The 16,629-nt window shown below is 42.0% G+C and overlaps 1 protein-coding gene across 1 annotated transcript in view; it reads right to left on the bottom strand.

Annotated features, from left to right (window-relative positions):
• The window catches only part of SNX25 (sorting nexin 25), a 61,422-nt gene that overhangs the window by 32,699 nt on the left and 12,094 nt on the right, over positions 1-16,629 (bottom strand). Inside the window, exons 3-6 of the mRNA XM_070757548.1 lie at positions 15,836-16,052; positions 5,042-5,214; positions 4,320-4,506; positions 991-1,061 (exon numbers count right to left, since the gene is read on the bottom strand). Coding sequence (XP_070613649.1) covers positions 991-1,061; positions 4,320-4,506; positions 5,042-5,214; positions 15,836-16,052 — 648 coding nt within the window. The remainder of the gene's footprint in view (positions 1-990; positions 1,062-4,319; positions 4,507-5,041; positions 5,215-15,835; positions 16,053-16,629) is intronic.

The following is a 16,629-nucleotide window of genomic DNA, read 5'->3' as shown; positions in this document are numbered from 1 at the left end:
TCCAGAGCACAGATAAATGCAAATAGTTAGCATCTCTAGGACATATCAAGTTATAAATACATGCCAGTTGCCAAGAGCACAAATTTTGACTATGTGACCATGAGTGTGAAAAATAGTCATAAGCCAGTAACACTGAACTGTCACTAAACAAATGTTTTATGAGTAAAGGATCACTGATGGATGAATAGATTACTTTATTGGCGAAGTGTGACTGGACCCACCTAAGGAATTTTTCACAGATCACAAAAGTAAAATTGGACACAAGGTGATTTATTACCTGTAACAAAATTACAAGGATCTGACTTTAAAAAGGGTGGGTGGGTGAAGTGGTCTTCTGTGTCCAGATAAAACTTTAAAGTATCAGAATGAAGTCACCTTCTTGGCTTTGTTGTTGGTCAAAAATAGATCATTACTGGCACATGATTCTGGTAGTAGCCAACATACCAGCAAACAGGCTGGGCTCTGTATCTCTCCACAATCACACAGTGCATTATATCTACCAAGAGCGTCCAGTTGAGCACATTGGTTTTACACTTAGGCACTCCAATCCTCAACCTATTCAGTGTCTTCCAAGTAGTACATGGGAGGTTGAATTCTTCAGCCACATCCTCCTTTAATGTTATTAAATGCTCAATGATCTCCTTCCATCTTTTAATTTGATTTTGTCTTAAGTACTTTCTAGAATATTTGTTCTTGCCCTTAAGCTGTTCCTGGGTGGGAATCTGATTGAACTGGTGATTCCACACAATAAATCAATACTTTTAAAACCCTCACTGGTTTGAAATGTCATCTGAACACAATACGTTTTATTATTTTGAGGAAAAGATTCCAGAATCCTTAGACTTATATTTTTTAAATAGTTGTTTGATCCCTATAGAATTGGACACCTTTTAAAATCCATCCAGTCATATAGAATTTTATAATTACAATTGATCAATTGCTGTCATTTCTACACAAATGATCATTAACACAATTTAGCAATAGGTTTACCTTTTTGGCGTTTTATCTGGGGGATGTTGCTGATAGTTGTTGCTTGAACTATTTCCACCATAATCTGATACCTGAATACAAAAAGAAAAAAAGTCAAGTTTCTGATATTATCTTGTGTAAACCTAATACAGTAGTACCTCTACTTACGAACTTAATTCGTTCCATGACCGGGTTCTTAAGTAGAAAGGTTTGTAAGAAGAAGCTATTTTTCTCATAGGAATCAATGTAAAAGCAAATAATGTGTGCGATTGGGGAAACCACAGGGAGGATGGAGGCCCTGTTTCCTCCCAGGAGATTCCTAGAGAGGCCCCACGGAGGCTTCTCCCTGCCTTTTCCAGTTACAGTTTCGGAGGTTCAGGTTTGTAAGTGGAAAATGGTTCTTGAGAAGAGGCAAAAAAAATATTGAACATCCGGTTCTTATCTGGAAAGGTTTGTAAGTAGAGGCGTTCTTAGTTAGAGGTACCATTGTACTACATTTGCCAGAGATAATGAAAACTAGGGCTTTGCAGGGAATAGTAGTCAGATGTTGGTTTTATGCAATATCAATTGTGTGTGTGTATACATCACTCATGTCAGTATCGTACTTTGATAGTTTTAAAACACATTATAATATGTAGTTTCGCTTTGTAAGCTGCATCTAAGAATCGGTAAGTTATATAAAACTCAATTAGCATAATAGTTTATAATATTCAGATTTCCATTTAAATTCAGGTTCCTTCAAGTCAGTGGGATTTATTTTATGGCTGCCACACTCTTTACCATCTGGCTCACTTGCTGCAGGAATGGCTGGGAGAAGGAAAGTAGGAAAGGCTTGTACAACTTCCAAACTCCAAGCTGAAAGTGCCCCACTGCACTGCAAATGCAGGCTTAAAACCGTGCGCTTCCATCAATGCTCTCATTAGTGCCAACTTCAAATCTAACACATCTCACCAATTCATCTACATCCAAACTTTCCAAAACTGCTGCCAGCTCTTCCATTAGCATGCTCCCCATCTTCCCAGAAACATTATAAAACTTCAATTTAATAGACACTGGATGTTCTGCAGTGGATATCTTGACTCAAATTTTATCTATTGATAAGTGTAGGACTATTAATATAAATGCAAACTCTGCTCTGTAAGAGGGTTTGGTATCATGTAAAATAATCTGAAGCACAAGTAGTCTTTGCTTAATAACTGGTCTCTTAGTGACCGTTCAAAGACAAAGGGAGACTTACATTCGGGTTCTAGACTTCTAAAAGCTGCACACACTTACACTCCACAGTCACATGACTGCATTTTGTGTGCTTGACAACCACTCCACCTGGTTGCAGTGTTTCAAAGTGGGTGTGTTTTTTCGCTGGTATTAAATTTTTTTGGCCACTTTCTGGCAAAAGTGCTAAAATATTATACAGTATGGCTTTGCTCAATGAATACTGCAAAAAATTCATAAAGTCAGATCTTGTCACGTGGATGCTTCTACTTATGAGCATCATGCCTTACAAATTTAAGGTTCTATTATGGTCATAAGTTGAGGACTAATTGTAATCATTTTTTTTTAAAAAAAACAAATTATTTTATCAGAACATTTGTAAAATGTTTGAAAATTTTATTCTAGGGGACATAAACAGTGAGTCAACCCTACATTATACATTTGGATTGACAGCTCACCATCTGCCTTGGTTTCTTTTAAGTTACTTTGCTTAGGAAAAAAGACTACTAAGATATCACCGGTTAACAATCAAAGACTGAATTTTTTAATAGAATAAACCGTAAAACATAACCTGATATATAAACAGTAGAGACAGAGGATTCAGAAAGTGGGCGGGGTTTTAGAACCTTGAGAAGTTTAGAAATTCTGTCAAATTCAGGAGTCTAGTTGGGGAAAATAGAATAGCTAAAATAGGATAGATAATGAAAACTGCCTGTATAAAATAAAATTAAATCCCTTAACCAGAATTCTGGCATAATTTAGAAATCTATCAAAGCCATACAAACATTTGTCAGTATATTCTAAATATCAATAGAAGCAGTGCATAATGGCAGTTTTCATGTTGTTAAATAATGTAACCACAGCTAGTGTTAGTTTACATGAAACAGCTGGCTAATGTGCATGTGTACAACTTTAGATTAAAATAAAATCTGTTCTGGGGTTTATCTTCAGAGATAAGAGCTGCCAAGGTTATATTGCTCTTTCCCACATCTGCCATGTGCTTCAAAAAAGTACTCTGGCAAGTTTATCACTGGAAAAGAGAAATGACCTGCAACAGTCCAGATGTTGCTAAGTTACGTACAACAACAGTTCCAAGACGAATGATCAATGGTGTTCCTGATTTCAAGGATGAATAAAACCAAGAGTGCTTGCACCACTAAGTTTTTCCAAGGTAACTCTTTAAAATTAAAATAAATTATGTTCAAAAGCAGCTGAACTACCTGATCAAAGACACATTGTTCAATTCATGACTCAAATGAAAATTGTTGAAATGGCAACTATACACAACAATACATGATAAATGTTGAAGTCCTGAAAATTAGAATTGAAATTTGAAAGGGACCTGATCTTAGCTATAGAGGATTTTTGGTTTTCAAATAAACCCCACATTCAGTTATAGCAGAAACTATATTATCTTCTGGGCTCAAAAGAGCAACATGTCCAAGAAAGCAGAATGAGTTGTTTCAAATATTTGGATGCAGAAATGCAAACCATATACAGTGTTCCCTCAATTTTCGCGGGGGATACGTTCCGAGACCGCCCGTGAAATTTGAATTTCCGCGAAGTAGAGATGCGGAAGTAAATACGCCATTTTTGGCTATGGACAGTATCACAAGCCATCCCTTAACACTTTAAACCTGTAAATTACCATTTCCCATTCCCTTAACAACCATTTACTCACCATTATTACTGGTGGTCACCATTGAATATGAAACTTAGTGATCCTGATATTTATAAACATGGTTTATTAACAATAATTATTATTTTTATTTATTTGCAAAAATTATTATTTTTATTTATTTGCAAAAATTATTATTTTTATTTATTTGCAAAAATTATTAGTTTGGCAATGACGTATGACATCATCAGCCGGGAAAAACTGTGGTATAGGGAAAAAAACGTGAAGTATTTTTTAATTAATATTTTTTGAAAAACCGTGGTATAGGCTATCGGCGAAATTCGAACCTGCAAAAATTGAGGGAACACTGTATAGGCAAGCTACCCAGGCCTGGCTATGACAACATTAGGGCCATAAATACTGAAATTTTTACTTAGACACACTTAATCCACCTCCGTTAAAGCAACAGAGGTGAGGGGAGGGGGGTTGTTATGTTTCCTGGGAACAAACATTAATTTACCTTAATCGTTTGAGAAACTCAATATCTGAGTTACAGTTAATAAGCTTGATGAACTCTTCGTAAGAAGGAGCGTATGTATAAGCTCTCTTGTGATGCTCAATCAGCTGTTCTCTGTATTCCATCTGGACCAGCAACATCTGGTTGATGTAGTTTGGATCACTCAATAGTTCTACCATTGGTTTCAGTACTAAAATTAACAAAAATAAAACAAGAGCTGAATAAGCATTAGATAGAATCAATCATTTTAATAAAGTATTTCAATATAGAAATATTATTTCTTAAAACACGTAAGTCAATTCTACTCAATACTGTACTCAGAAACTGCCAGTAGAATTCCATGATGCGTGTTCCTAGAAGTGAGAACAGGACTGCAGCCTTAATAGCCCTTATTGAATCAGAAAAAATAGAGTTCACAACATTTTTTTAAACTGTGATAACAGATTGTGATTTGAAAATAAATTTACTATTTATTCTTATAAACATCACTATACAACATTGGAAAACTGGTGCTATAAGCTTTAAATCACTTGATCAGTCAATTAAAGTTTTCTGGGGGAAATGACTAAAACAATTTTTAAATTGACTAGGCCATCAATTATTGTCATGCAGTATTTTACATAATTGCTCAATGTGTACACTAACTTAAAGAAGTTAAATAAATGTATAGGAATTTGGATTGAGACTATCAAATAAGATCTTTTCCATTGATATTTATCTCTCACCTTTTGCTGCAAGTATCTCTGCTAGGACTATACGCAAGCTTAATGACTGAGCATCCTTTGAGGGCAGAAGATAATAGACCAGAGTCTGAGAGCATGCTTGCAGGAATTTTGCTTCTTCTTCAGAGTTTCTCAAACAAGGATGCAGTAAAAATGGCCGTGGTTGTTCTTCCAATCTGTAAATGAGATAATAAGACTCCAATCATACTTAAATCATCATTATTTAGAACTACCAAGCCAGAGAAAAATATGTGAAAAGCATTCCTTCTGTTGAATTGTGTACTAATAAATTTCACAATCGCTTATGGAGTAATTATTCATTTCTCCACTATAGTTCTTTGCCTTTTGCTTATTATTCTAAGGAAGTGGAGATTTCTAAACTAGTTCTAGCCATAACCAGGAAAACACAAAATCTTGTGTTGTTTCAGAATAATGACTGTTTCTTATAAAATCCAAATCTGGGCTGAGGTTAGGCTATCCTTTATTTTTAAAAGCCAATTTTAAAATGTGGCTTAGTGAAATAGCTTACTTTAAAAAACACAATTAACAACTTCAATGGTATCATTATATTGTTTTTAATCTAAAAGAAAAGCTGAAGTTTCCAATTTCTTTGTACTACAATATATTCATTTAGTGTGGTTCAGTAACATCAGTGATATTTATTAAATTTATTCAAAGCTTTTGCTTATGTGGATTTAATTAAAGTTAGACATTTACCATTAAACCTCTTTCTTAAATTATTCAGTAACTTAACAAATTTCTACATTCAAAACCTGGCTTGATTGTGATACACTGTTTTTTAAAAAATTCTATTAGTTAAACAAGTACTACAGTCCTGTAAATAATTTTATCTTACTGTGTGTGGCTGGTACCATTACAGTACCTTTAGAAATATTTGTTTTGTTTTACTTTTATGCCTTCAATGGCTAGCAAATTACATATACTGTATATAGTATCTGCTTATGAGCCCCACCTTCATTTTCCAAATACATTTCCAAAAGAGATGTGTGCAACAAAGAAAAAATACAGGAATATTTTTTTTAATCTAGCATGAATTTTCTGGGCCAACTGTTCCAACAAAATCCTATGCTTTGTGATCCCTTAAATATGGTCAAAGGCAACAAAGGAAATGAGAGGGCAATTTCTCTATGAATTTCTAACATAAGCAGCATTCTCCACTATCACAGAGATAAAAGAAAGAAAAGGATAGGAAGTTAAGAGTGGCATCACCAATAGAACAAGACTATGCTGCCTTCACATTAGCTAATTATATCTCCCAAATCCCAAGTATAATCAGAAAAGAATCACTGAGAAGAACCACATACAGAACCAGGAAATATCCAAGTTATTTTTCAAATAAAATTATCATAAAATTGTCAATGATCTTAGTTCTATTTTTTTACAAGAGAAATAACAATCATGTTTATATCAAATCTTCCCTATCGTGCAAAAGAAGATCAAAGTATTGAGATATTCAACCCTGATACACTGAAAAGGATTTAAAGAGGATTTGCATATCATTTAAACACTAAGAATATTTTTTTTAAATTAAGTTGAACAGTTCAATCTTTTAAAAACTCTCACTTTTGCTGGGATTAAAAATAACACATAAGGCACTATATTTAAAGCCAAAATGAAGCACAGTCAAGCAGGGCAAACTATTCTACTTTGATGGGGGAAAATCAGATTAAACAGAAAAACAGCTCACAAGTTAGATCATCAATTTCTGTAGAAGATAGTTTCATATAGTCAGCAACAAATTACATTATCTCATTTTCATTTATATACTATTGTATATAATTTTCTAGATGCATGTGTGTGATGTCTGGCTTTTATATTCTTAATAATCTGTAAATCCTGAGAAAGTAACATTCCATCAATCTTGCAAGTGCTAACATATATTTTCCAATTTCATATTGTTATTGTTGCTGTTTGCATAATGAGTCAGATGTTTAGACTGGATTGGTCATTTATGTTCATTTGTCAAGTCCCTCCCAAGAACCGGTGATAGATTTTGTTTGATGGTACTAAAAAATATCATTCCAGAATGTAAGTAAACTGTTCCAAGCTGCTGATAGTATACAAGTAGAGAACCAGATGTTTTGGGATTGTACTCAAAATGCCTATTACTATTTGCTTTCTTTTGCCACGGTTATTATTATATTTGGAGGTCAGAATATTTTCAAATATTTTATTTTATTTCAGGGGTTTTTTTTATAAAAAGCAATCAATCTGCAGAATAACCTGTAATTTCATTGTGAGATCTATTTGGCAAACATCCAGACCACCAACCAGTAAAATATTTCCAATGTAAGTCTGCATACAAATGACAACTATACCAAAATTGTTAAAAAGCAACTGAAAACTTTTCTACAGTGCTAAGTACGGAAAGACAAAGCAGTAAAGTATTTCACAACTCTGACTCATCTTCACAAATACTGAGTGTCTCTAGAAAGCAAGATGTATGCTTGTAATACAGAAATAGCGAATCAAATTACATCGATTTGTTACTATAGCGCTCAAAAGAGGGTGTATTTCTTTTTCACATGACTTTATATCAATATGTCAGGCCAAAGCCATTTCCATTGGGATCTTTGCCCTGCCACACTTTATACTATTCTACTATTCATTTTCTACTATGGGAAAATGGGAGGGGAGATTGTATGAGGTTGTTAGTATGCAGGCATAACAAATTCTTTCTAGAAAGCCAAGGTCATCCTTTGTCTCTGCACCTGCATGGAAGGAGATGGGTGGATTCCGCCAGCATGGCAATAGATGATTGGACAATGTGATGGATTTGTGGGTGTGGGGGCAAGGACTTGAATTTTCAACTGGTAGTGAAGCCCGGATGACTTCAGATTTGGGGTTCACTCAGATGTACCAACATGGCTCTATTATCAGGACTTTGATGAATACTTTGACTCGGACTCTGATTTAATTTTGGATGCTATTTGGAACCCTGACATAATAACTGGTCCAAGAAAACAGAAAGTGGGTTTTTTTTTCAAAAGAACTTGAATTTGTTTTATTTAAACCTCTTATCTGTTTAATTCCATCTTTAAACCAAGATGTGTCTTTGAAGGTATCCTGATACTTCTTTACCGTGAAGTATCTTGTGATCCTTAGAGACATGACTTGAAACTGAGAGATATATACAGCAAAAAATCTATAATTTTCTTTGGCTTTTCTATTAGGGCTCAAAACTTCATTGCCTTATCTGCATATCTCTGATACCTAATTGCAAAATTAAAAGATGCTTGGTTAGGCATTTATGGATAGATTTAACTTAGGCTAATAATTGTAAAGAATGTGCAGTAAAGCAGATGCTGAGTTACTAAGTTTGCTAATTTAGGTAGCCTAGGGAACTACACCAAATTCCTATCTATATTTAAAATGTTTTTACAGGCACTAAGATAAAAATCCTTTCACGTTTCCCACATCTGCTATATGCATTAAAATGAGTATACTGAAGTACAGTGATCCCTCGAGTTTCGCGATCTCGATCTTCGCGAAACGCTATATCGCGATTTTTCAGCAATTGTGACCATCTCGATCTTCGCGAACGCTATATCGCGATTTTTCCCACCCGATGAGGTCACTCTCTTCCTTCCTTTCTCATCTTTCTTTCTCTCTCTCTTTCTCTATGTTGCTTCTTCCTCTCTCACACTCTCTTCCTCCCTCTCTCATCTCTCTTTCCTTCTCTCTCTTTCTCTCCCCTCTTGCTCTCGAGTGGCCGCCTAGCAGCTGATCTGCTCGGCAGCGCAGCAGCAGCGAGGAGCCGAAGATCTTCGGCTCCTTGCTGGTGCTGCGCTGCCGAGCAGATCAGCTGCTAGGCGGCTGAAGGAACCTTCCCTGGGTCTTCCCCGCCACCTCGGATCCCGCTGATGCCCGCCCACCGTTTGCCGCTTGCCCCGTTCGCCCGCCGCTCGCCTCGTTCGCCCGCCGCTCGCCTCGTTCGCCCCGCCGCTCCCCTCGTTCGCCCGCCGCTCGCCTCGTACGCCCGCCGCTCGCCTCGTTCGCCCGCCGCTCCCCTCGTTCGCCCGCCGCTCCCCTCGTTCCCCCGCCTCGTTCGCTCGCCTCGTTCGCCCGCCCCGTTCACCCGCCTCGTTCGCCGGCCTCGTTCCCCCGGCTCGTTCGCTCGCCTCGTTCCCCCGCCTCGTTCGCTCGCCTCGTTCACCCGCCTCGTTTGCTCGCCCCGTTCGCTCGCCCCGTTCCCCCGCCTCGTTTGCTCGCCCCGTTCCCCCGCCTCGTTCGCTCGCCCCGTTCCCCCGCCCCGTTCACCCGCCTCATTTCCCCGCCTCGTTCCCCCGCCCCGTTCGCCCGCCCCGTTCACCCCGCCTCGTTTCCCCGCCTCGTTCACTCGCCCCGTTCACCCGCCTCGTTTCCCCGCCTCGTTCGCTCGCCCCGTTCCCTCGCCTGGTTCGCTCGCCCCGTTCCCCCGCCTCGTTCACTCGCCCCGTTCACCCGCCTCATTCACTCGCCCCGTTCACCCGCCTCGTTTCCCCGCCTCGTTCGCTCGCCTCGTTCGCTCGCCCCGTTCGCTCGCCTGGTTCGCTCGCCCCGTTCCCCCGCCTCGTTCCCCCGCCTCGTTCGCTCGCCCCGTTCCCCCGCCTCGTTCCCCCGCCTCGTTCACTCGCCCCGTTCACCCGCCTCGTTCCCCCGCCTCGTTCGCTCGCCCCGTTCCCTCGCCTGGTTCGCTCGCCCCGTTCACCCGCCTCATTTCCCCGCCTCGTTCCCCCGCCTCGTTCGCTCGCCCCGTTCCCCCGCCTCGTTTCCCCGCCTCGTTCGCTCGCCCCGTTCACCCGCCGCTGTCGGGACACCCCCCACCGCAGCACTTTGAATCCCGCCGCTTCTGCTGGATACGTGCGATGGGGGGGCGAGCTGCCACAGCCCTGGCTTCCGCGCCGCTGGTCCCACCCACCGCCCGCCAAAGACGCCCAGCGAGAAAGAGGCCTCCGAGCCGGACTTGTTGCTTCTGCCTGCCAAGAGAGCCGGGCGTAGGCAGCAGCCGAGAAAAGTCGGCGCGGAGGTCTCTTTCTCGCTGGGCGTCTTTGGCTGAGGCTGCTTTCTTTTTTCCGGGGGGGGGGGAGGGAGAGAGAGCTTCTCCCCGCCACCTCTCCTCCGCCGGAGCTCTGCCGCGTGCGCCCCTTCGCAGCCCCCTCGCTCCTTGTTCTGACAGGCCCCCCCCACCGCAGCACTTTGAATCCCGCCGCTTCTGCTGGATACGGGCGTTTCACTTTCCCTCCCAGGCAAAAAGGTGCCGGCATTCTGGGATGATGGGGCCGGACTTCCCAGGCGGAAGGCGTGCCCCTCTCCCCGGCATCTTTTTGCCTGAGAGGGAAGGTGAAATGCCCCGCGTAGCAGCTGCTACGAGCGGCGTTTCACTTTCCCTCCCAGGCAAAAAGATCCGGCCCCATCATCCCAGAATGCCGGCATCTTTTTGCCTGGGAGGGAAGGTGAAATGCCACTCGTAGCAGCTGCTACGAGCGGCGTTTCACTTTCCCTCCCAGGGAAAAAGGTGCAGGCATTCTGGGATGATGGGGCCGGACTTCCCAGGCGGAAGGCGTGCCCCTCTCCCCGGCATCTTTTTGCCTGGGAGGGAAGGTGAAATGCCCCGCGTAGCAGCTGCTATGAGCGGCGTTTCACTTTCCCTCCCAGGCAAAAAGATGCCGGCATTCTGGGATGATGGGGCCGGACTTCCCAGGCGGAAGGCGTGCCCCTCTCCCCGGCATCTTTTTGCCTGAGAGGGAAGGTGAAATGCCCCTCGTAGCAGCTGCTACGAGTGGCGTTTCACTTTCCCTCCCAGGCAAAAAGATGCCGGCATTCTGGGATGATGGGGCCGGACTTCCCAGGCGGAAGGCGTGCCCCTCTCCCCGGCATCTTTTTGCCTGAGAGGGAAGGTGAAATGCCCCTCGTAGCAGCTGCTACGAGTAGCGTTTCACTTTCCCTCCAAGGCAAAAAGATTCCGGCATTCTGGGATGATGGGGCCGGACTTCCCAGGCGGAAGGCGTGCCCCTCTCCCCGGCATCTTTTTGCCTGGGAGGGAAGGTGAAATGCCCCGCGTAGCAGCTGCTACGAGCGGTGTTTCACTTTCCCTCCCAGGCAAAAAGATCCGGCCCCATCATCCCAGAATGCCGGCATCTTTTTGCCTGGGAGGGAAGGTGAAATGCCCCGCGTAGCAGCTGCTATGAGCGGCGTTTCACTTTCCCTCCCAGGCAAAAAGATGCCGGCATTCTGGGATGATGGGGCCGGACTTCCCAGGCGGAAGGCGTGCCCCTCTCCCCGGCATCTTTTTGCCTGGGAGGGAAGGTGAAATGCCCCGCGTAGCAGCTGCTACGAGCGGTGTTTCACTTTCCCTCCCAGGCAAAAAGATCCGGCCCCATCATCCCAGAATGCCAGCATCTTTTTGCCTGGGAGGGAAGGTGAAATGCCCCGCGTAGCAGCTGCTATGAGCGGCGTTTCACTTTCCCTCCCAGGCAAAAAGATGCCGGCATTCTGGGATGATGGGGCCGGACTTCTCAGGCGGAAGGCGTGCCCCTCTCCCCGGCATCTTTTTGCCTGGGAGGGAAGGTGAAATGCCCCTCGTAGCAGCTGCTCCGCTTCTCAGCTGGGAAGCGGAGCTGGCAATGGCGGACGGCGCGCGCGAGCGCGGGTATACCCCAGCTCTGCTTCCCAGCTGAGAAGCGGAGCTAGGGTGTCCGCAAGCGCGCGCGCGCTTTCGGGACACCCCCAGCTCTGCTTCTCAGCTGGGAAGCGGAGCTGGCAATGGCGGACGGCGCGCGCGAGCGCGGGGATACCCCAGCTCTGCTTCCCAGCTGAGAAGCGGAGCTAGGGTGTCTGCAAGCGTGCGCGCGCTTCGGGACACCCCCATCTCTGCTTCTCAGCTGGGAAGCGGAGCTGGCAATGGCAGACGGCGCGCGCGAGCGCGGGGATACCCCAGCTCTGCTTCCCAGCTGAGAAGCGGAGCTAGGGTGTCCGCAAGCGTGCGCGCGCTTCGGGACACCCCCCCCTCCGCTTCTCAGCTGGGAAGCGGAGCTGGCAATGGCGGGCGAAGGGCGGGCGGCGGTGGAAGTAAAAACACCATCTGCGCATGCGCAGATGGTGTTTTTACCTCCGCACCGCTACTTCGCGAAAAATCGATCATCGCGAGGGGTCCTGGAACGGAACCCTCGCGATGATCGAGGGATCACTGTATACCTATTAAAGGAAGGCAAAGGGTACAGTACAAACAGTACTTCAACCATCTTTTCAATCTAATTCTCAGGTGGATTTGAATTCTTTGCACTTTTTTAAACTGTAAGAATATCAATGGCAATTACCCAACTTACACATGATTTCTCAGAATACCTAAGGATGTTCAAATCATGGAATCATGTACTGAACATGTAAAAAGAATAAACTCATACCGGAAAAAATGGGAGCGGATTGGGGGGGGAATTATTGACCCCCTCAAAGAGGGTCCGCAACTTGGGCGTCCTCCTCAATCCACAGCTCACATTAGAAAAACATCTCTCAGCTGTGGCGAGGGGGGCGTTTGCCCAGGTTTGCCTGGTGCACCAGTTGCGGCCCTATCTGGACCGGGACTCATTGCTCACAGTCACTCATGCCCTCATCACCTCGAGGTTCGACTACTGTAATGCTCTCTACATGGGGCTACCTTTGAAAAGTGTTCAGAAACTTCAGATCGTGCAGAATGCAGCTGCGAGAGCAGTCATGGGCTTACCTAGGTATGCCCATGTTTCACCATCACTCCGCAGTCTGCATTGGCTGCCGATCAGTTTCCGGTCACAATTCAAAGTGTTGGTTATGACCTTTAAAGCCCTTCATGGCATTGGACCAGAATATCTCCGAGACCGCCTCCTGCCGCACGAATCCCAGCGACCGATTAGGTCCCACAGAGTGGGCCTTCTCCGGGTCCCGTCAACTAAACAATGTTGGTTGGCGGGCCCCAGGGGAAGAGCCTTCTCTGTGGCGGCACCGGCCCTCTGGAACCAACTCCCCCCGGAGATTAGAACTGCCCCTACTCTTCCTGCCTTCCGTAAACTCCTTAAAACCCACCTTTGCCGTCAGGCATGGGGGAACTGAAACATCTTCCCCTGGGCATGTTTAATTTATATATGGTATGCTTGTGTCTATGTCTGTTAGTATATGGGGTCTTTTTAAATCTTTAAAATTTAAAATTTAGATTATTTATGATTTGTTTCCGCGTGTTGTGAGCCACCCCGAGTCTTCGGAGAGGGGTGGCATACAAATCTAAGTAATAAATAAATAAATAAATAAAATACCGTATTTTGGGGGAGTGCACCTTTTTCCTCCCTAAAAGAGGCTGAAAATTTGGGTGCGTCTTATACCCTGCATGTAACTTTTTCAAAGCTTTTTTTCCCAGCCCTAGCTAGGTGCTAACGATCTTCCCGGCTTCCTATTCCCTTAGAAAAAGGGTTTTTCCTGTCCTAAGTCTTTGCAGGCTTGTTTTCATTCCTACTTCCTCTGAAAAAGGCTTTTTCAGCCCTAACCAGAGGATATAATAATGTGCTGAAGTTGAACAGACGAAGGATGCTAGCCAGATAAATACCTGCTAGGTAGATTTTTTTCCCAATTTTCTTTTCCCAAAACTAAGGTGGGTCTTATACTCTGGTGCATCTTACATGCCAAAAAATACAATAATTATATTTTAGCTTTCTGGAAACAATGCAGTATTATGTACATCTTTTTAGTAGAAGTTAGTATTAAAATTTAATGTAGGAATTAATCCACAACTGATATTTCAATTACGGAAGAAAGCTGACTTCATCAGAAGAAAGTAATCTATTTACTTGTATCATCCTAGAAGGATTTTAGGCAGAGAAGACTAGATAAACAATCTCTACAATGTATGAATATAATACAAGCTGCAATTTTAGAACAGTCTCAATTAATCTTTTTTTATTTAGAACAAATGAATAATGGTTTTGGCCATAGTATGATATTTACAGAGAAGATAATACAAGCCAGGTTTTTTAAATTAGATAAACTCGATAATGCAAGATTATCAAAATGTCTAAAAGCATGTACCACCACATTAGTTAACACCACTTTCTTTCACAATAGTCCTACTTTTCTGCCTGAACCACCTTACTAAGTAGATTATAGCAAAATAAACCCTGCTGCCAATTTTGCTATTATTTCAGGACTAAATCATTTTGTATTCTGCTCCGATAATTTCACTCCATATTCTTGTATGTGATGCTGCTTTTTAATCCTATTAATTGGCTTTCATTGGGTTTTTTTTTTTAACTTTGTACATGTCCTGGAAATTTTTTCATCAAAATATAAATACAACAAATTGAAACAACTATCCATTGAGTTTCAAGGTTACTGAACGACTTGAAGCTAATTTTCATATTCCAACTATTATTAAATCATACTAACTTATGACAGCTACTCAATTATTAAGCCACATTAATTAGACATCAGGAGGAAGAAGAGGAAAAGGGAGAGGGGGATGGAGTGAAGAGGAGAATACCAATCTTTTTCATCTAGATTCTGAGCACAGACCCAAATCTCAGCAATTCATTCTGGTAAAAAAAATGGAAATGTTATTTTGAGGAATAGGAGCATGGACAGGGTCCAAACCATAGGTAGTAATTGCTCCACACCATTCTGCCCTGATCAGACCCCATCTGCAGGACTGTGTCCAATTCAGGTACCACAATTCCAGAAGAATAGTGATAAATTGGAGCAAATTCAGAGGACAGCTACTATGATGAAGGGAAACCAAACATTTTGAGGAATAGTTTTAAAAAGCTGGGTATGTTTAGCATACACATTTTTTTGCAGGGAACTCATAATAGGAAAATATCTGCAAGTATCATATCCAAAATGAAGTACCCCAAAGGGGTACAGAAAAAATAAGTGTCAATTAGTAGAATGTAGTCATCTTACAACATCCATACAAATACATCTCAAATTGGGATAACTGCATCTTTTACTATACAGTCTCTTGCCATATTAGATGCGAACAACATGGAAATTAATTTTTCCATAAACTGCTTTAATGAGAAAGTAGACAGTGTCCCTGGATAGGAAAGAGCACCTTTTTGTAGTAGTAATCCTTTCAACTACTCCAACCACCCACTGCTGCAATGATCAGCAGAATCAAAAAGGACATCTAAAATTACAACAGAAGATGTTATTACAGAAGTTCATATATAAATGACCCTGGGAAAAATATCTGAAGATTTTAATCTGTTTGCAAAGGAAAGAAGGAATGAGTCAGGCACACATGTCTGAAACTACCTTAATGCGATTATTGATTTAAAAATGTAAGCATTAATGGCAAAAGTTAGTATTGGTTAAGCTCATTTTCCCAGCTTTAATAAAGAGCAAAAAACTCAGATATCAAACACAAGAAGTCTATTTGGAAAAATAATTAAGTACAGATATGGTATATGTTCTTGAAATTTATAAAATTCTACCAACAAGCCCAATGACATCTCTGGCCATAGTGAAATCCAGGATTTGAATCCTGGTAATAGAAAACTAGATATTTTACATAAGATCATCTCAGCACATCATCCCAAGCAGCTTCGAGCAGATGCTTACAGAAGACTGTAAAGGAGAATACGTCTCTCTGGGATGATGCTGTGCTTGAGCAGACCAGCCATACTCAGCAGCACAATACTGAGACAAAAGGCCCAATGGTTTGATCCTGGCTTGCAGCACCCTTGCCAAGAAGACATGTCACCACTGATGCATAACAAAAACCATAACAAAAACCACAATATAGAAAAGATACATGTTTGTGGGATGCATTATTACCTGGCATTGGCTGCTTTGAGATCACAGAAATGGTTAAGCACAGCCTTCACTACATCATTGCAAATGACTTTAACTACATCAATGTGACTGAGCTTGTGCCGCAGCTGCTTGGCAGCTTCCCAGAAGTCTTCAGACAGAAGATGATACAGCTGTCCTTCATCTCTGCTGAGGTTTCCATACCAAGACAAAATATAATCTCGGTAGATATAGTCGAACACTGCAAGAAAGAAAAAAATATCAGGATGAATACATATTTAATATCTCCTTGCCTCTGCCAAGTGAGCCAGGAACTATATCTGAAAAGGATGCTAAATTCATTTTTTAACATTTGCATTTTCTTCCCAATAAGAATAAGAATGGCATATAAGAAATGCAATCTTAAAAAAAAAAATTACTGGAGATCAATACAGAAAAACCATAGGCAGATTTGTTCAGCCAGATATCTGAACAGAAAGTCCAAATAACTTATCCCATGTTTTTAAAAAAACTGTTTTAACAAAGTAGATCTGTCAAAAGTACAGCATCATAAGCAAAACCAAGTTTTGTTCTGGGAAAAAATTATCAAAAATGATCAGCACGTACCTTCAGTCTGACAAGTTTATTTCTCAATTTGCTAATCAATGTCTACATTGCATGTACAGAATACGCATGTTTTGCATATTTAACATAAGGCTTGGACAATATCTGTTTCTGTAATACAGTAGTTGACTTCGTGTAACATTCTATCTTTACCTCACATTCTGTACTACACTATGAATTGATTTTGATTGTTAAATTTACAACCATTTATTAAG

Source organism: Erythrolamprus reginae, chromosome 7 (assembly GCF_031021105.1).
Source record: "Erythrolamprus reginae isolate rEryReg1 chromosome 7, rEryReg1.hap1, whole genome shotgun sequence".
Lineage (NCBI taxonomy): Eukaryota > Metazoa > Chordata > Lepidosauria > Squamata > Dipsadidae > Erythrolamprus > Erythrolamprus reginae.
Note: the sequence above shows the minus strand (reverse complement) of the source record. Positions and strands in the feature narration are given on the sequence as shown.